This window comes from Sceloporus undulatus, chromosome 5 (genome assembly GCF_019175285.1).
Source record: "Sceloporus undulatus isolate JIND9_A2432 ecotype Alabama chromosome 5, SceUnd_v1.1, whole genome shotgun sequence".
In the NCBI taxonomy this organism is placed as follows: Eukaryota; Metazoa; Chordata; class Lepidosauria; order Squamata; family Phrynosomatidae; genus Sceloporus; species Sceloporus undulatus.
In genome coordinates this window covers 145,477,106-145,498,379 of record NC_056526.1, presented here as the reverse complement: position 1 = coordinate 145,498,379, position 21,274 = coordinate 145,477,106, and the positions used below count along the sequence as shown (strand labels likewise).

Here is a 21,274-nt window from a genome sequence, read left to right as displayed (position 1 = left end):
AGTACTACCTCTTTGACAGGTGCAGAATTCTTATTTTTCAGTGGTGATCCTCCACCTACAGGAAAAGATAATGTTGCATTATTATTCATAGCAATAGCAATAGCAAGAACATTTCTCTTCCACTTATCAGTGAACTAAGCATTCCCTATGCAGTTTACAATGTATGAGATAACTGCCCCCAACAAGCTAGGTACTCATTTTAGCAACCTACAGAAGGATGCTAGTTGACATTGGAGCCCCTAGGATTGAACTCACAACCTTGTAGTTGTGAATGATTGCAGTACAGGCATTTAACCATTATGCCACCAGGACTCCCTTATAAAACATCTAAAATGTTCCAACTGATGCACAGATTAAATGATAAAACAGTTAATCACTGCCTGCAATGAAGAAGAAAGCAAAACAAAATTTCTCATTTCACCTAAAGACACGTGGGCTTTTTCTACAAAAGTTTTTTCCATAAACTACTAGCTAAGCAAACATGTTGATGCCAGATACAAATGACATTAATATATAACATGACATAGCACTGTGGCTTTTGAAACTGAACATACATTATTTGTTTTAAGTAGATTTTCCACAATACAATTTTGTTTGTATAAATCAGGCATTAATAATGTTAGACTTAGAATTACCTCCCTTTTACCTGGTTCAGGTAGATCTTCTATGATTTCCACAAAGTTCAAGGGAAAAATTCCTGAGGTGCCTCTCAGTTCTCCTTCAGCCCATTCTTCATTGACATATTCTTTCAAAATTATGATTTCACCTTCTGAAAAGCTTAATTCATCTTTCTGGTCTCCAATGTATTCAAATCGAGCTATACACCTAGGCCCTCTGAAATAACATAGCTCAGTCAATCCAAGGGACATCATGGTTAATATTTAAACAATGTTTTCCAATTTCTGAATCAAAACCATTACCATAATAGCGAAGCCACATAGTGAGAACTAAAAAACAGCCTTAATGCATTAGAGCAATAATACAGTATGACTGCTAACCCAAAGCAATGAACATCTTTTTCCATTAACACTAAATCCATCATAGGGCACACTTGCCATGAAAGGTAGTGTTTTAGATGTGACAAGCACAAAAGTCAGTAATACACAAAAGTCAGCTAAATCCTGCTGTTGAACTGTTTTGAGGTAATTAATTAATTATTTCATTTCTATGCCACCTTTCTCCAAAAAAGGGACCTAAGGTGGCTCACAGATAAAGTAGTTTTAAAAGGAATCAGTGACCAGTGCCATGCTTAGAGACAGCCTGCTTTCCTTGCTGAGGTGAGCAAGGACTCATTGAATACTCTCCACCTCTGCAATGAGGGTTGGCTCTGATCCTTTTGATTGGGTAGGGTTGGGCTGCCACTGTTTGGTCCTCATCGGAGGAAATATATGACAGTCAGACCTCCTCCCTCTAATCTATCTCGGCTTTGATCCCGAAAAGCAAGCAAGCAAAGAAAACAAAAGGCCACATAGCGATCTGGTGCTGGAACAGCGGAAGCCCCTTCCTGAGCAAAGCAAGGCAGGATGCAAACTGAAAAGGGGAGAATCTAGCTCTCCTTTGGGAGGATGGTTAATTTAACTGACAGTATGGAAGTTCTGGCTGAGAAGGAAGAGAAGGACCAAGACCATTGGAAGGATTCCTTCCCTGCATTGCAGGAAAATATGAATTTTCTCTGCCTCAGAATAAAACCTGAGTTAGGAAAGAATCATGGAATCATGTTTGTCTCATTTTTACGCAAATATTTTAAGCTTCTGAAGTTCATGTTTCTCAAATGAAGGAGTAAGAATTTCAGTTGTATCACTAGTTCTTATACAATTTATGTCAGTGGGACAGTATGAATCTTTCCTTTAACTTTGGACACAAAGCCAAGCTGAACAAAACAAGACATTTGTAAGATTAAAAAAAGGAAAAAGGCGACTCAAACAGTACAGTAATTTCTGTACTGCTTTAAATTGCTATTCCAACAATGTTAAGAATGAAGCAAGGTGACTTCCAAGCATTATCTTTAGCCTGGAGAAAAGAAGGTTAAGAGGTGATATGATAGCCCTGTTTAAATGTTTGAAGGGATGTCATATTGAGGAGGGAGCAAGCTTGTTTTCTGCTGTTCCAGAGGCTAGGACCCGGAACAATGGATGCAAGATACAGCAAAAGAGATTCCACCTCAACATTAGAAAGAACTTCCTGACAGTAAGGGCTGTCCGACAGTGGAACACACTTCCTTGGAGTGTAGTGGAGTCTCCCTCCTTGGAGGTCTTTAAACAGAGGCTGGATGGCCATCTGTTGGGGATGCTTTGATTCAGAGTTCCTGCATAGCAGGGGGGTTGGACTGGATGGACCTTGTGGTCTCTTCCAACTCTATGATTCTGTGATCTTTGTGGTATAGCAAAGAAAAGTTTATCTCTATTTTGACAGCAAAATCAAATAGTTAAAATCACTTTTTATTCTTCACAAAATATTTTCAGCCTTCTAAAATACTTTTCCTACCATGGCAGAAATTCTGGTAATTAATAAAAAACATTATAAACAAACATTTCCCCTTCAGCCTGCTGAATTATTATTGCAATTTTCTGAAGTCTACTGCAGAAAAATATATCATATTTCAAGGAGAGAAGGAGGAAAGGCCTGTTGTAAAGGAATCTTATATTACTTAGACATTCAACAACTATATTTAATTAATTCAGTACCTTAACTTCAATTTTAAAATGCTGTAACAGTATTTCAAATGACAAGCCTGTAAGACTGAATGTATGTGATTGCTTAGATTTAGTGGCCACCTCCCATAAAGATATTTGCAATTGCTGCCTTCCTTACATAACTCACACTTTAATGAGAATCTTGATCAAAATTACTGTTCTTTACCTCCACATATTTTATTGCCTATCTACTGCAAGCATAGACTTCACATCTAGAAGAAATTAACATCAATCCTTGAAAGAAATGTTTGAGAGATGATGCCATCTGGCAGTTCCTTTAATCATTGCCAGTCAAACTGATGTTTAGATTTGCAGCACAAAAAGACTTGTTCTTTACCATATGTTGTAATTTATTTTGAATGAATAAAAAGAAACTGAAATTTTAAAGTATTTTGCAGAAATCAAGCAGTACAAACTGATATCAAATAGTTTTTTGTGGGTTTTTCAGGCTATGTGGTCATGTTCTATATGAGTAAATAGCCCGAAACCCCCACAAAAAACTATGGATGCTGGCCATGAAAGCCTTTGATATCAAATAGTTCTTATTGGATAATAATTACCAATAAATTACTTATTTTACTTCCCATGGCCTCTATCCCTAAATATCTGTGGTGAGCACATTGCCCAAAATGTTGAATCTAATAAACCTGCTGCACAATTAGTAGTACAGCATTCTGTATTTTGTTTCCCCCCCAGTAATTAACAACCCCTTAGGATCAGGCTGAAAATCTTTTTGTGGGCATCAGCCATGTGTGTCTTTGTGGAAAGCCCCTGCAAGAGGTGTGTTATCACTCTACTTAATAATTCAAGCTATGACAACCTATACATATCTACATGTCATTACAATTTCCTGAACCAAAACAACAACAACAACAAATTTTCAGGGTGGTAAAAGGGGCTGCAATGGGCAGCTTTGATACTCAAGTGAAACTTTGCTCATGACTCCTTCAGTCCCATTAATAGATATTTACTTTTAATACTATCTTAAGATGAACATCTGTTATCAAAACATACACGATACTTGGTGATGAAAAGGGTGTTTTTCTCCTGTTGTTTTCCCTTGAGATATCAACCTAGGAAAGAAAGATAAAAGCATTTAAATAGCGCAGCTATTCACTCCATTTGGATTTAAAAGAAGGATATCCTTTTTAACAATTTGCTTGATAAAAACTGCAGTTCCAACTATGGCCTTTATGTGGCAATGCTCAATTGTTCAATTTTTTTGGTCAGTCAAAACTGAATTGACATCTTTCATTGTCAATTTTTATTTAATATTCTGGAAGACACACCATATTTTATATTTTGTTGTTGTTGATCTTAATAGCACAGTTCAATAATAACAGTCTCCTCTTCACTGCATGCATGAGCAGCAGAAATCAGCACAGAGTGTAATTACATGCTGTTGCCTTTGGCTCATGCTCCTAATTGATATTACAGTCTATTATCTGCTTGTTCATGTCACAATAGTCAGAATTATAATTCAGCTTTCTCAATTCCAGGACTTTTATCTCCTACATCTCACCATCTGCAAGCCAAAACATATAAACATATGTTGCAAATCCTACTATTTTATTCCTACAAAAGCAGAATTTTAAGAAGCTGGGTGTAATAATAAATTACCCGGAGGCTCTCTGACATTATGGTTTTCTCTGACATTATACTCATGAAATTGATTCTATAAACATAGCTATGGAAATCCCAGGTTGACTATTATAAAACCTGATTGCAAACCTAGTGCCAGATTTCTTATTAAACTGCAGAGTTGCAATTGTGGTTTGTTACATCCCCACATACAAGCCACTCCTTCTCCAGCCTTCACTAATTTCTATGTTAAAGTAACACTTGATTGCCTAATGAAAATATTTGGGGAGTTAAACTGATTACTGTAGTCTCAATAGTTGGAAATAATCAAGAACACACACACATACAAAACACACACATCCCAAAGGGTTTTCTCATTAGTGATAAAGTGATAGAAGTTATGTTTACATTTAGGGTGTGTTCATCCATTCACCGGGCTACCTATTTCCAGATAAAAGTCCACATGTTGTACTAAGACCAATATACAAACAATAACTCTGTTAGGCCATCGTCATTATCTGTAACTACTCATTTCTATTCCACAATATAATATAAATATTCCCAGGGTGGTTCACAAAATAAATAATCAGATGTGTCCCAAGCTATTGCAGATGCATGGCAATATGGCTTCAGGTTAACAACCTATCTTGCAATACCCTGTAAAGAAGTAACCCTCTCCATCCCCCCCAAAAACCCCTCGGCTCATGGCACTCTCCTTCATTACTTGAGGCGGACAGAGTGGATTCCCCTCAGATTAGTGAGCAATACTCTGGTATTTGGAGTCCAAATCCTAAATTCAAAGCTAAAGTATTTGGAATGTCAGGTGATTTAATCCCATAAAAGGTAATGCACTCCATCTCCAACTTTATGTGTCTTTGAAAACTCCCGCCCTTCATTTAGAGGCAAGGAGTATCCACTGGTCAAACAACCAGTGTGGTATAGTAGTTTGATCGCTAGAGAAGAACGCTGGGGGACCAGGGGTTGAATGGAAATCCACCAGGTGGCCTGGGGCATATCATTCTCTCACACACACTCAGGAGAAAACAATGGCAAATCCTCTCTCAACAAACCTAGCCAAGAAAATCCTGTGATAGGGTTGCCATAAGTCAGAAATTATGACAACAACAATAGTTAACGCAGGATTCCAGTCATAATCATCTCTACAACCCTCAGAGTCACCTAAGTCAGAAACAACTTGAAGGCACACAACAAACCCACTGCCATCTCTTTGACAATGTGCCATTCCACTTCAGTGAATTAAATAAGCTATCTGCATACATGGGAGCATCCACAAAAGCAAATAATTACGGTACTGGATAATATAAGCTTAAAGTGATCTGTATCTATCTACTCTGGTTTAATAACTTGATAGACTGAAGCCCAGTCACCTAGTACAGTGTATGTGATTAACTGTATGCTATTAACTGATAGTTCGAAAGCAAGTAAAAGTGCAAGTAGATAAATAGGTACCACTTTGGTGGAAAGGTAACAGCGTTCTGTGCAGTCATGCAGGCCACATGATAACAGAGTCTGTGACAATGCTGGCTCCTTCGGCTAAGTAATGGAGATGAGCACCAACCCTTGTGGTCGGACACAACTGGATAATCATGTCAAAGGGGAAACCTTTACCTTTTACCTTATTGATTTTGAATACAGAGTTTGGATTTCAACCCAGAGAGATAGGTATGGGACCCAACTTTTTGAATTTTTTTGTAATAAACAGATGTCTAATTCTTATTTCAAATTAATAAATTTCAGACAAGAAGCCAGGTTTTTCCTGACACATCTAAGCTCCTTGGAATTATCTGCATAGAGCCCCTGCTGTTCATGAAAACAGAATCTGTGTTCAGGATATTTCTATGTCTTTGTTGACATTATCTATGCAAAACAGAATATTTTGTGGTTTATTTTTCCTATGATTGGTGTCAAACACATCTAAGAAAAAGTAGGACAGGATTCTTCTCCCCCCCCCCCCCCCAATCTGGAGAACTACATTCATCTTTGCTCCTTTGCCTATTATTATTTAGATCTGCAGAGATACTAATCAATGCTGCCAGAGCATGCAACTCTGCAAGTGTGGTTATGTAGGAAATCTGGTACAGAGTAAAGTGGGAGGGCAATGGTCTAACTGTGCAGCCCACCAGTGACTTTGCAGTCAAGGGAGTAGCAGAGTTAGTCCCCATTTACACCAGCAAAAGTAACCAAGAGGATTCAGCCTGCATTTCTGCTCTTGTGATTTTTGAAAACAGCCATTTGTTGTCATTCCAAATATTTGAGGTCTATGCCTGCTTTCAAAAGTATTAACGAACAGATTTTAACTTGTTTACTGTTAAAGAAGGAAAGAAGTAAACTTTTTCTTAAATTAACTAACTTTAGAAATGTCGAGTGTGGATAGACGATAAGAAATCTCAAAATATCTCATTTCCATGGATGATGTTTTTCCAGTCTTAGAAATATGCACGGGAGGTTGATAAATTCAAATATCTGATTAATTCTAAGATTTAGTGTTCAGATCTTTCAGACTTGCTCCTCTGGTCAGTTGCCTTCCTCTCTCATTTTTTGGGATTGTTCCAGAGTAGTCTTCCCCCAACCTTGTGGCCTTCAGATGTTCTGGATGACAGCTCCAAGAAATTATAACCACTGATCATATTGATTGGTACTGATGGGAGTTGACATTCAAGAAGCCTAATGGGACCAGACAGTGGTAGGCTGTTCTATAGGCTTTTGAAGAAGAGGTTCTACACCACATGTAAATGAAGTTCCATAAATTTCTTATCATTTCTTACTGACTACCTACATGACATATAGCATGGCACCTTCAGCAACCTGACTTCATAGAACGAGAACACCTTGATGGGCAAGCAAAATACATAAGAGCAGCAGTGGAAGATATTCTTATCTGATGCACCAAGGAAAAATCCAAAAGGAAACTGCTGTGGCATGATTTATGAGCATACTTGAATTAAGTAAAGGATGTGTTCTCACTTAACTTGAAATTATCATGAAAATGAGGCCCATAAACAGTCAGGCAGAATGCCACGATTAAACAGACTTGCTGCACCTCACAAACAACTTGATATCTGCTTTGTGCACTCAAGCAAGATTTATCTACATGGCATGCTCAATAACATGCACAGGGGAGAAATTCAATTAGAACCAGGATGTGTACACAGATGGAATGGTCTATATTTTACTCAAAGTGGCCTACTTACAATAACTTTGACAAAGCTAGCAGGAAAAATCCCTGTGCGATTCATGCATTTTCCTCTGTACCACTCATCATCTATTTTTTCCAGAAGATAAACTATCTCGCCAGAGTTGAGGTCCAAATCACCAGTTTGTTCTGTGGGAGAGAAAAGGGTTACTGTACATGATGCAATGAATCTTGCTAAATATACCCTTATTTAATACAAATAATATAAGCAAAAACAAACCAAAGCTTGGAAAATACTAAAACAAAAAGAAATTTAGCACTGCCAACAGCAACTATACTGTAGTTTGGAAATGGATCTCCAGTGGGCAAGCTACTGCATTACATTAACTAAACATGTGTCGAAAATACATAAACTCCAGTTTTTAAGTTGTGTGAAATTTATGAATGTGTTTTAGTAATATAGGCTGAGATTATGAGATGGAGATATAGTATAAAATTTCCACATGTGTAATTATATTACATCCTCCTCTTAGCTATAGGAATCCTCCTCCATATCTATTTAGTGACCAGTGGAGAGCACAGGGAATCAGAAACACATTTGATTATGGTCCTATAGCCAGATATAGAACAATGACATCATCCACCAAGACCTCTAGAAGTCTATCTGTTCTGCATCTGGCTACAGAGACACAGCCAATGCACAAGTTGGATTTATGCCATTGCAATTCACCAAGAGGATGCCATCCATAATATTGCTATGATTTAAGGCAGTTGGATTAGCCATTTTCAGCCATTTCGAGTCTTTGTTCATCTTAGCAGATATAATTGGATAGTATCCATCCAACATTATCCAAGCATCACTTCAGACAGGCAAATGCTTGGGGAACAAGAAGATAGCAGCAAAACATTCATGCAAGAGGCTGAAGAAGAGATGGTATAAACTGTGAGGATCTGCTTAGGCAGTAAGACTCCAGGTGTATCTGGTCAGACTGATGATGGAGCAGCTGATAGCAAAATCATCAAGACTTCACATTTTTAAAACCTTTATATCCTTCTAGGGTGTTCCTGACTAGAGGTGGAACCTCAGGATCAGGTCTAGGTCATTCTGAGTGAATTAACTAAATTGTAAGTAGAAAACAGGGCAACTACCAACTGGGTGTTAACAGGAAAACAAAGCAGGGTAACAAAATCACTGCCTCTTCAAAAAAGCAAGTGATCAGTAAGGCATATTGACAACATCTTCTACATAATAAAACATCACAAATCATTTATGTAAAATACGTTTTAAGCATCATAATTTAAAACTTTGTACAGAACTTTGTGTCTGTTTATGTTCTGAGTGTGTGCTATGGAGTTTTAAGTAATCAACGATGGCAATGGAAAATTTAAGGATCGGAAACTAAAGTATATTTTTATATTGTGGACATGTTTCATAAAACAGCATACATACACCACCTATATCAGGTACAGCAGTGGTTATAAAGTAGTTTCCTGCCGACAACCTGTTTGTTGCATTAAGTATGGGAAACAGGTGTGATTCCCCACCCCTCTCACTTTAGAATGAGGAACTGAGGGGTATTTTTCAGCAAATCTGTATCTGTTTGGAGTTTCCCCTTGTCATTATCTAGTTGCCTCAGATCCCAACTGGTGAACAACAATGAAGTCCAAACAGACAGATTTAACATCAACACTCGATTCATGTATTGTAATCTCAGAATATACCAGTTTATCCAAAAAGAATAGTGCAAATGTAAAGGGTTTTTTAAATTCTTTTTGAATTACCAAGTATGGTATGGGAGAATGAACTGGCTTTCTGTTAATCTTTTAGGCTATTTTATTGTTGTTGTGTGCCTTCAAGCAGTTTCTGATTTATGGCGATCCTAAAGCAAACCTAGCATTGGCAAATTGGCAAATTTCTGCTGAGGGGGTTTGCCATTCCCATCTTCTGAGACTGAGAGTGACTTGCCCAAGGTCACCCAGCTATGCCAGGATTTGAACCCTGGTCTCCAAAATCATAGTCCAATGCTCAAACCACTACACCACACTGAATCTCATTTTTTATCTCACACACACACACTCTTATGGCTATACAAATAAACACTCCTCTCAGGGAGGAACACAGACTTTCAGTGTCTAGTCACATTACATTTATTACAGTCATTGTAAGAAACACATCATAGATCTTACACTGGGGTGTCCTAACCCATATACTATCTGTGAAGGTCACACACAGGCATCCAAAGAAGATAATATCCTTGGCCATTTTATATAAAGTATTTGAGATCAGATGTTCTTGCTTACCAGCACAGTCTGGGTCATGTCAGCTATGAATGGTATTTTTGGCTTCAAAGCAGCTGTTATACACAGACATATCTGTATGTGAGGCTCAGTCAGCCTGATTTTTGTTTCTCTTGAACTAGATTTGTATCATTCTCAGCCTCCAACTGTCTCATCAGAGACAGATCCTACTGTTCCTACTTATCTTTATTCTGTGACATAATACTTATATATCATACTCAGTGGCCAGCCTGTAACACATGACAGGGGATTTATTTTGTAGGATTGTATTAGTAAAAAAAAAGGGGGGGGGACTCTTTGTGCACCTTTTCAAAACCCTCCAAGACATTTGGGCCCAGTTTAAGCTAATTTAAGCAGCTTGCAGCTTCTATCAGTTTTTGACTATTAGTGGGAAATGATGCACTGCCCTATTCCCTAAGGCACCTGAGGTTGCCATATCACTTACAATCTCCCTGCTCTTCTTTTCAGGACATTGCTTTTGCTTCTGTTTGTTGTCATTTACGTAAGTCATTTACGACTTAAGACCTATCACAGGGTTTTCTTGGCAAATTTCTTCAGAGGGAGTTTGCCATTGCCATCACCATCCACTGAAGTTGAGAGAATGTGACTTGCCCAATGTCACCCAGTGGGTTTACACACCAAGCTGGGACTCAAACCCTGGTCTCAGAGCCACAGTCCAATGCTCAGACCACCACAGGCAAAATTTATCTGAGCAGATCTGATATGCCTGGCAAGTTTGAATATTGCTATTTTGAACAGGACTGGTTAGCATTTATTTTATTCAGTGCAAAGCACTAAAGACTGCATTTGAAATTTACCTCACATGTGTCACAGGACTCTTAAAAAGAAGGATGCCAAACTCACTTTTTTACTTCTTTCTCAAAATTCAAGTCACCATGATTATTTAAATGGACACAGAAATTTTTGGTGATCGAGCAGACAGAGCTTACTTGAATTTCTAAAAGCTTTTTAACTGAATCCCTCCCCAAAGCCTTTTAAGCAAATTTAGCAGTTATGACCAGTAATCAGAATAGAAGAATGTAAGCAATGGGGCCCTCTAAGAATCAGTATTAGGACTGGTGCTTGTTCAAAAACATATATACCACATTAGAGAAGTCCTGTTTCAAAATAAAAATGGAAATTGGCCATTATTCAGAATGGGCAGAGGGGACTATACTTTGGAAAGGATCAAAGGAAAGCTCCTGCCTTTTTCTGTCCTACCATATACTAATATACATTTACCATCATACTCCTCTGCAACCAATCTTTCAGAAGCCTTGCACATACAAATTGACTTTTTAAACTGTTGCACTGCAGCCTTGTAGTAACATTGTTAGCGTGGCCTGACTAGTTTATAAATCAATTATGACAGTGATCAGAAAACTATGAAGAGAATATGTCTCAATTATATTACTGTTCTTGGACAAGCTGTATTTTAGAACCACACCAGCTCTGGCATGCAGTACAATCTGAGATCAAAACTCCCATGGATTGCTGAAAGAATCAGATTAATCAAGAATTCAGAAAGTAAACTAACATCTGTAAAGCATGCTTAGAAAAGAAAGCAGAATTTAAATAACTTTAAACATATAGTTGTCATATATCTGTACTCACCTGCTATAAAATTATGCAGCACTACTGCATGAGGAGCACTTGGATCAGAAACATTCCACATATTGTCTGAACCCTTGAAAAATAGCAGATTTAGAAATTATGATGCTTGAACCTATAATTTGTTGGGAAACCTAATTTTGGTTTGGAACACCCATCACTGATCGAAATACATCCTTCACTGAATTACGTTGCTAAATGACACATTAAAAGAAGCTATTGGACATAAAATGCAGGGTCTGATTCTTTTTCTCAGCTAATCTGGGTTTTAATGCTGCCTGATCTCACTGAAAATCAATGGTCTTAAACCAGCCTAGTACATGTCTCAGCAAAAAGAAAATCACCTCTTTGAAAACTGCATGAAGCTGCTTTGTTACCTTAAATGAAATGTGTGCCTACCTAAGCTTTTTTCTTATTTGAGAACTTTTAAAATCAGCTACAAGAGCACCAGTGAAACTAAGTCCTCTTGGGGAAATTGAGCAAAATATTTAAGAACACACAATCCATGCTTATCTTTTTTAAGACTGATAGATAAGGGCTTCATATCATATATGTCATCCAAAATGACAACATGTCAAACAGTCCCATACTATACCAAGAAAATTATGTTGTATTTTTTGTTATCCATGAGGGATCCCAAATGGAATCCCCACGGATATGAAAAGCCGAATACACTATATTAGGCACTGCAGAAATGTATAAAAATATGGAGTTCTTATGGAAGAACTTTCTATATCAGCACTTCTCAGTTTTACCTAACCAGCACCTAAAAATATTTCCTAATGCGTAAAGGACTTCTTTAGAAATTCAGTGGTGTTCTGCCTAACAAAGAAGCACATAGCTTTACAAAGGATGGAGGCAACCTGGATTTCAAGAGGAGCATCTCTTTTTATCTTGCTAATGGAACTTAATTTTTATTTCCTAGAGTACCCATATGGCCAGAAGAAGGAGAGGCATCCTTGCAAAAATGTCCCTCCATATCACCTGAACTGAGAACAGCTATATCTTGACAAAATGCAGGCTTATAACTAACTTTGGCATTCCCCCCTCTCCTGTATGATTTTTAACATCTTTCCCAGATGAAGAAACCAGTGGAGCTTCGAGAGCTTGCAACATGTATTTTGTGCATTTGGGTTGGTCTGATAAAGGTATCACTGTTTTGTGAATTTTAGATGTACTGCTACCCATGGATATGTTATCTGATATGTAGGGTCAGTAACTATTTTTTTTCTGGTGTGCTAGGGACTAGTACCATATCTGTGCCCATTCACTACAGTTGTTTCTTTCTTTTCTGCAATCTTGCGAAACTCCAATAGAAACTCAGGGGCCACCACTGCTCTATATTGTATATCAAGAGTAAGCAACTTGTAGAAGTCTGTGCGTCAGATGAAAATATCCCAATGTTTAAAGAAAATAAAGTGGATGGGGCTGAAGGCCAAATTCTGATTCTGTACAAGAGGGGAGGATTTGGGTAAAACACCATGTAAGGGGGTGTCTTCTACCTTTAGATAAAATAGCTGTTTTCTCCCACCTTTTCTTCAGTAGGGATAAGCTTCAGGAACTTTGGAAGGGCCCTGGGTCATATCTGTATCTTGCACCTATATACTCTTTCTGTATCTTAAAAATGTATTTATTCTCTATTTTTAATATGTACTGTTTGATAAATATATGAAATTCATACCTTCTGTTTACTTTTTAAACTGTCATCCAGTGGAGTTATTATCTGCATTTGGGACAACTGAACCTTGCCTTTTTCTTTTCCCTTTTGACACTCAACACAACTGTTGTCAACCTTGTCCACCAGCACAAGCACATCTCCCTGCTTTGAAGTTGCAAAAAAATAAAAAAAATAAAAAATAAGTTTCACAATTTAAAATCATGCATGAGCATGTTCTCAGATATTCACAACTACAGACAACAGGTTTACCTTGCAAGAGAGATGTCCAGTATTTTGGAGAGGAATATCTTCCTTGGCAATTCCATGGGGCACAGGAAGCTTAAAACAAATTAATCTATTAAGTATAGCAGTCAAAATGATTTTTTTTGTCAAACTGCTAGTCATCTTAATGTTTTGTTATAGATTGTGAAGAAACAAAACAAGAACAAGGAAAAAGATCAGCTTCTTCATTTGCATTCAGATTTCTGCATGAATTTAGAAGTCTACTTTGAGAATACAAATGTATAATGAATTAGGGTTTGGGTATGTAATCAGTCCCCAAGTGTCAGGACCAGTGAACTCAGCTCCCAATAACCAGGAAAACATCTCGTTGTGATAGAATATAAAATACTTTTATTCCATGTATTGAGACAGTAGTCACCCTTTCAGGGTTTTTGTTGGAACTGAAGATTTCCCCCCTCAGGCCTTAACATAAGAATTTCCATTATCCAGCCCCCTCCCTGGCCACAATCTCTGGCATTTGATCCAGATCAAAGCAATATTTCATGTTCCCTCTTCCCCTTCTTGTATTATCATTCAATCACACTTAAGGAAGGAGAGCATCCCTTGTTTACAGCCCAGATCTGCTGCAAGAAGAGACATAAAACCACAATCCTTCTCACCACTGGCCATCTGCCCACTCCCATCATTTCCCACGCTTGGATTCAAATATGATTAGTATCATGCTTTCAATAAATCAGCATGTTATCATAACACTATATCATCATGCCATCATATCATCATGACAGAGCCATGCTTATGGGTCTGACACCAAGATTAGTTAACTTCAGAGCTTCATTTGCAAAATGAGATCTCCGTGGCTTAAGCTTGCCTGGAAGCCAAGCCCTTTCACAAGAAATCAATTCTTTTCACTTTTATATATTTCTGGATGGGGAAAGAATGATAATGTAAAGGAATCTAATCCAACTTGAAAAGTTCCAGGAATTAATTTATGGAATGGAGAAAGCCTCTGTAGCTATATCATTGTTAAACCTGGCTCAAATTAAGTTCTGCTATCAGTATGGACCTATCCTTGTGCAACTGCTATTAGTCTGCAAATGCTAGCAGCATCAACGAGGACAACTTGGCCACCATAACACCAAACGGGCAAAAGCCCAATAGCCTCGAACAGGAGTAAAAATATTTGAATAGCTTTCTGGTTAGATATTATCACTGCTGTCTGGAGCAATGTCTGGAGCTTATCTAAAACCTTTCCTTGTCTTTTATCTCGAACATAACTGATCTTAAACTTTTAACATATTTAAAACAAATGTGACTGATAAGTTTCTTTTAAAATCAGAACTGGAATAAACAAAAATATGCTGCTGTCCAACTCACCATGTACTTATTATATAGAGGATGACCTGGTTTAGGTCGAGGAGGTAAAGCTGGGTCAAGGTTTTTAATGACATCACTCTTTGTTTGCTTGACTTCTAATCCAAACAGACTGGATTTCTTGTGGAGAGCCATGTCTGATGCTGAACGAGAAAATCTGCCAGTTTGTGATGAGGACTTGGTGGACTTTGGTGGTGGTGGTCTTCCTGGAGCACCCTTAGGTGGAGGAGGTCGAGCTGGCACCATTTTTCCCTCACTAGGCCTAAAGATATATAAGAAGTATAATGACACAAAACAGGTCATTTAGTTGTTTACAAAAATATTATAAGAAAAAACAAAAGCCACCGGGGAGGGGCAGAATCAATTGCAGCCTATTTTCCCAAATAGAGAAGTCCACTTCTACTGACAAATTTTAATTACAATCAGTTACCATAGTAAAGCAGGCCATCATTAAAGATTTTTGTCTAATCTTGTCAAAGGCATTGGATGTACCAAGTCCAAGCTGTTTTGACTAACGTCTTGTTGAATCAGCTAGTTAGAATGTAAAGGGATTGTAAGATGAGTTCAACAGAATGTTTTCACAATATGTGTCTAGAACTGTCTTTGATCACCCCACCAGCATATTATACAGCTTCATTCTTTTTGAAAGTAACATTTTCCCTACTTAAGCATTCTTTTATTTACAAATATTCATAATAAAAAGACAAAGCTGAAAATGGTAGCTGAGTTATAGAGAGAAAACCATGGATAGTGTTCAAACTTGCCTTTTGGTAGAATGAGAAAACTCATCTCAACCAATTTATGTGTTGGTTATTATTATAATGGAGGTGACATCAGGATTGGACATGCTTGTCCTCTGCAACTCAGAGTGTATTATGCTTGAAAAGCAACCTTTAAAAAAACAACCCAGTGCTTTCTACATTACCTGGATCCTTACCTCCATACTAAGTATCAGTCTTCCCCAACTGTTTGGGAAATGATGTCAGAGGCAGTAGTCACATCTGAAAATAATCTATTTTGGGAAGGCTACTGTAACTTTGCCAACCATAAATGCAAAATATGGATGATGGCAGACATTCTGTTTCTTTCAAGATTCTTGAAGATTTGTGGTGTTTGAGCTGAGCCTTTCAGAGTCATGGAGTCTATCCACTTGTAATTCCATCTTCCTCTTTTCCAAATGCCTTCTATCTTTCAATGTATTAAGGTATTTTCTAGTGAGTCACGTCTTTGGAGACTCAGCTTTATGTAGTGATTTGAACAACTATGACTTTGATTTGAACCTCATGGAACCTCATGGAAACCCACTCGGTGACCTTAGACAATTCACATGATCTAGGCTCAGAGGGAGGCAAAGGCAAACCTCCTCTGAACAAATCTTTTCAAGAAAACCCCATGACAGTTGCCTTAGGGTCACCATAAGTCAGAAACATCTTGAAGGCACAGAACAACAACATGTTGTCTTATGATGTGTCCAAAGTATGACAGTTTTAGTTTACTCATCTTGGCTTCTAGTTCACACTTGATTTGCTCTAGGATCCATTTATTAGTCCTTTTAGCAGTCCATGGTATCCAAGAACACACTTCCAAGACCACATTTCAAATATTGTCAAGCAGAAGTATTTACCCCTTAATTTTCCCACATTTTGTTGTTTATAACCTGACACTCAAATGGATTTCATTGGCATTGTTATCACTAAATGTACACAAGATACTTAACAAGGTGCAAAGTATTTTTATTATGACACAAAAGTTAAGTAAACAAAATGACAACCAAATTGGTATTTGTATAAGTATTCATCCTCATGAGTCAATATTCATTAGAAGTACCTTTGCCAGCAATTACAGCTGTGAATCTTCTTGGATAGGTTTCCATTACCTTTGCACACTTGGGGTTCTACTATTTTTGCTGTTCTTTTTGGCAAAATTGCTCCAGTTCTGTCAAGTTGGACGGGGACCATAGGTGAACAGCAGCTTTCAACTCTTGCCACAGATTCTCAATCAGCTTGGGGTCTGGATTTTGGGCAGACATACTAAGATATTCAATTTCTTGTTTTTAAACTATTCCAGTATTAGGTAGGCTGATGCCAAGCTCATTATTCCGCTGGAAGTGATCTTCTGCATCAGTTCCAGGTTCCTTGAAGACTGAAACAGATTTTCCTCTACAATGTCCTGTATTTGGCTTCATTCATCTTGTTCTAAATCCTGACCAGACTCTCAGTTCCTGTGGGGAGTGCTTCACTGGCACTCTCTGGATAATAAGCAGGTTGGCTTTGCACTACAAGTAGTGTTTTGTGCCAAAGTCAAAAAGTTCAGTTTTGGTTTCATCAAGTCAAGTTTGCTGTGTCTCCTACATTGCCTTTTTGCAAACTTTAAATGGGCTTTGATATGAGTCTGTCCGACGAATGGCTTTCTTCTTGTCACTCTTCCATGAAGCTCATCCCATCTCTTCTGATAGTCTAGTTCCTTCTGAGTTACTATTTGCATCTTAGCTGATTCTCTGACTAATGCCCTCCTCATCTGGTCACTGCATTTTGGGAGGCCTTGTCTAGATAGAGTTAAAATTTGAACCACATCCTTTCTATTTTGTGATAATGAATTTACCAGTGTTCCAGGGAATATTTCTTTATAACTCAATTAGCACTTTTGTACAACTTGATCTTGGACTTGTTTGGATGGATGCTTGATCTTCATAATGCTATCTGACAAGATATGCTCTCCAACAACTCTGGGGACTTTGAGATAGATGTGCATTTAATCTGTGATTATGTGGCACTGGAACTGCTCACAGGTAGACTCTATTCAATTATTTATGTAACTTCTGGAGGCAGAGCTTATTTAAGCATAACAGCAAGATGAGGAATACTTGTGTATTCAACAAGTGCCCATTTGTTTTTGTTTAATGTTTATGTACCAATAACACAATTTTCACCTTCACACTATTGAGTATCTTGTGTACAAGTGCTAACAATTCTAATTAAATGCATTTCAGTTACAGAGTAACACAAGTCAAAGGGGCATGAATACTTCTGCAAGGTACTTAAACAGCACTAATGATGCATCATCTCCTTTGAGATTAACTGAAGCTTGCTGAAACAATGCTCTAGAGCAGTGGTCCCCAAACTGTGCCCTTTAAGGGATTTTGGACTCCAGCTCCCAGAATCCCACACTATTGGCCAACATGGCTGAGGCTTCTGGGAGCTGAAGTCCACAATCTCTTCAAGAGAAAAGTTAGGGGACCCCTGCTCTAGAGATTAGTGCTATTGTAACTAGATTTCTGAAATGAAAAAAAAGTTCTGTTTTCTTGCGAAGTTAGACGGGACTTTTCCAGTACCATGATAAGTTTAAGATTTCTAATACAGTACAGCAGTGTGAGAAAAGTAGTGTAAGAATATAATTTCCAATTTACTGTACACTTACATGTTGGCAGGCTCAACAATCTCTTTTCTATAGAGTAAAGCATTACAAAACTTGCCTAAGGCTCAATATCTATATTACACAAACATTTTAATAGCTCTTTGGTAATGGAATCATACAAACACTATCCTGGAGATAAAGCCCTTTGACTGAAACAGATTCGCACACAGCTGTGGCAAGGGTGGCAGGCTGCAGCACAATCCTTCTCAAACAGAGCAGTTCTGCTGGTTAGATTAAAACTCAGGGTTGCTTCCCATATGAAATAAGACTGCCTGTACGGTTTTGTTTTCAGGAGTCTACCAGATCACTAGCATAACTAAATGGTCATGAAATGTACATTAAATGTGCAGTAATGCCTAGCTGTTAAAAGAGACAGTATGAACTATTCCAGCCCAGAGTATAATTAGTCCTGCTATCTTCCCAAGCCAAAAGTTGGATAGACAAAATAGTCAATATTTTCTTACATATGTCCCTTCACAGTAATTATTTGGTGGAGAGATGGGAGAAGGCCTTTTCCATGGCAGCTCCTAAACTGTGGAACTCCTTTCTGGGGACATATAGGCACCTCATGCGGACATCCTTCAGAGAGCCTTTCAACAATTGAGTGGATGCTATGAAAGATGTTTTAGATAGTGCTATACTTTTTTAATGATGTGTTTTTGTATTGTTATTTTAACATTATATCTTTTGTTTATTTTCATCTATTTTTTTTCATCTATATCTATTTTTTAAAAGGGATGTGGTGGCTTAGGTGGTTAAGACACTGACTCTGTTGATTGCAAGATTGGCAGGTTGGCAGTTTGAGGCCCGGGTGCCGCATGATGGGATAAGCTCCCATCACTAGTCCCAGCTTCTACCAACCTAGCAATTCAAAAACATGAAAATGCTAGTAAATAGATACCACTCTGGTGGGAAGGTAAAAAGCGTTCTGTGCAATCATACTGGCCACATGATCACAGCGTAGTCTGACAATGCTGGCTCTTCATCTTAGTAACAGAGATGAGCACCACCTCCTATGGTCTGACACGACTTGACAACCTTGTCAACAGGAAATACCTTTACATTACCTTTATATCTATTTTTAATCTTTAAAAAAATCTGCCCCCATTTTTAAAACTAGGGTCTGCCCTGAGCCTCAGTTTTTTGGAGAAAGGCAGTATATAATTCCAACAGTCAATCAAACAAACAGACATAAGGTATCTCCAGACAAAACAGAAAGGAACAGGCCAATGAAAAGGAAGGGCTAAAATTACAAAAAGTAAATGCTTTATCACTGAAATTAATAGACTATGATATGTGATGTGAACAACATCAACTCTACAAAAAACTTGTCTTAACAAATTGGTGGTAACACAATTAGTTTATTCTTACAACTTCTATTCCATACTGTTATTGACATGAATATTTTACTCACCTTGGAGGCATGAAAGGTTGATTCTTGTACAACTGTGATGAATTGGAATACTCAGACTCCTATTATGGGATAAAAAGCTGTTTACTATTTATTAGAGACATTTTAGATTTTCAGCAAGATTAATTTAATAAAAAAAACACAATATAAAACGCTGCTTGCTTCCTTTCCTCACAAGAGGGATACTCTCCTCAATTATATATTTAGTTTATTTACACCCTATCTTTTCTCCCAGGGTTGGGACAAAAGGGGGCTCACAATCCAGTGCGCCTTCGCCAGCTGCGGACTTCCTATCCGTGGATTTGAGTTGCCATGTATGGCAAACCTCGGATTTTTAAATGGACATGTGTGCAAGTGGCCATTCATGCACATCATTGAAATCAATGGATTTGAGCATCCATGTTTTTTGCTATCCACAGGGGGTGGAGGGGGGCGATCCTGGAATAAATCTCCTGTGGATTAGAACGGCCGACTTTATTTTAAAACATCTCAGTAAAACATTATACAAGACATTATATTTAATTACATATTAAATTAAAGCATCCATTAAAGTACTTTTAAAAGGCCTGTTAATAAACAACAATAAAACATTTAAAATCCAGCACCTCCATTCAGACCAAATTAGTTGCTGGAGACCTGCCTGAATAAAAAGATCTGCCTGTCTATCATAGAAGAGGAATTCCACAGTCCACTTCTGAAAAGGGCATTCCACAGTCCAGTGAGACTGGCAAAAAAAAAATGGTTAAAAGAAAAAGTCATACTATGCCTCTTCTATTACATATTCAACATGCCACTCAGCAGAGTTATTCCAAGTGGTGAGATAAGGCTCAGAGAAACCAGCAGTGGAGACTCTGGTTACCAGTTGTGATAAGTTTGTCAGGTACTTTGAGGAGAAAGTAGCTCATATTTGCTAGGAACTTGCCAGAGGGCTTCTAAATCATCATACTGAAAAAGGTTACTATTACAGCTGTAAAGATATAACCAGAAGAAAAGAACAGCTGTGCAGTATATTCCCATACATATTCCCTTCTTTTATCCCCAATGCATTTCAAAATTGAAAAAAAAACCCTTTATTTTCTAGTAGTAGGAAATATTCAAATGTTGACTTGAAAAAGTCTTTTTCACTTGAAACAAGCTTGGCATAAAAGGGGGCATGTTTGGGAGTACACTTGTGAAGTTGTGCTTTTGGTTGGGTTCTCCAACCTGTCAAGGCAGCTGGGGAAGTCATCCTGTGGTCTACAGGAAGAATCAGAGAAAACCACAACAATACCAACTTCCTCTGCTTCCAGCAGAATTCCTATGATTGCATGTCTTGAAACTTCCATAGCTATGACAGTTCTGCCTACACTACATTTAGAAAGTGTTGATGTTCCATTTATATGTATGTGCATGTGAAGGTGTGTGTGTTAAATCAAAGTTCAGACCCTTAGGATTCCCGAAGAATGTAAGTTATGCTTTTGTAGCATAAATAGAAAGATTTAGATTTCTAACCCCCATGAATGTGCACAGGGTGCAACTACAGTCACCCCTTCATTTCTGTGGCTCTGGAGACTGCATCTCTCACCCGTTCAGACGGCAAATGAAATGAGCAAAAGCTTTTAAGCAACTGTGCTTTGTACAGTGGCACCTCCGTTTTTATGGGGATCCGTTCTGGACCTCCTCACCAAAACAAAAAATCTTCAATATTCAAGCCCCATTGGCCTGTTTAAATATTTGAAGGGATGTCATATTAAGGGAGCAGGCTTGTTTTCTGCTGCTCCAGAGAACAGGACCCAGAACAATGGATGCAAGCTACAGGATAAGAGTTTCCACCTCAACATTAGAAGGAACTTCCTGACAGT

The 21,274-nt window shown here is 38.0% G+C and overlaps 1 protein-coding gene across 14 annotated transcripts in view; it reads right to left on the bottom strand.

Annotated features, from left to right (window-relative positions):
- The window catches only part of SH3D19 (SH3 domain containing 19), an 84,434-nt gene that overhangs the window by 12,509 nt on the left and 50,651 nt on the right, over positions 1–21,274 (bottom strand). For 10 of the 14 annotated variants that reach the window (XM_042466681.1, XM_042466685.1, XM_042466689.1 and 7 more), the window contains 9 exons: positions 19,437–19,495; positions 14,612–14,870; positions 13,265–13,333; positions 13,019–13,159; positions 11,341–11,413; positions 7,487–7,617; positions 3,708–3,766; positions 647–834; positions 9–55 (listed from right to left, as the gene is read on the bottom strand). In XM_042466681.1, coding sequence (XP_042322615.1) covers positions 9–55; positions 647–834; positions 3,708–3,766; positions 7,487–7,617; positions 11,341–11,413; positions 13,019–13,159; positions 13,265–13,333; positions 14,612–14,870; positions 19,437–19,495 — 1,026 coding nt within the window. Of the gene's footprint in view, positions 1–8; positions 56–646; positions 835–3,664; positions 3,767–7,486; positions 7,618–11,340; positions 11,414–13,018; positions 13,160–13,264; positions 13,334–14,611; positions 14,871–19,436; positions 19,496–21,274 lie in introns of those variants that run through there. The other 4 variants (XM_042466692.1, XM_042466684.1, XM_042466680.1 and 1 more) reach the window with 3 other exon arrangements.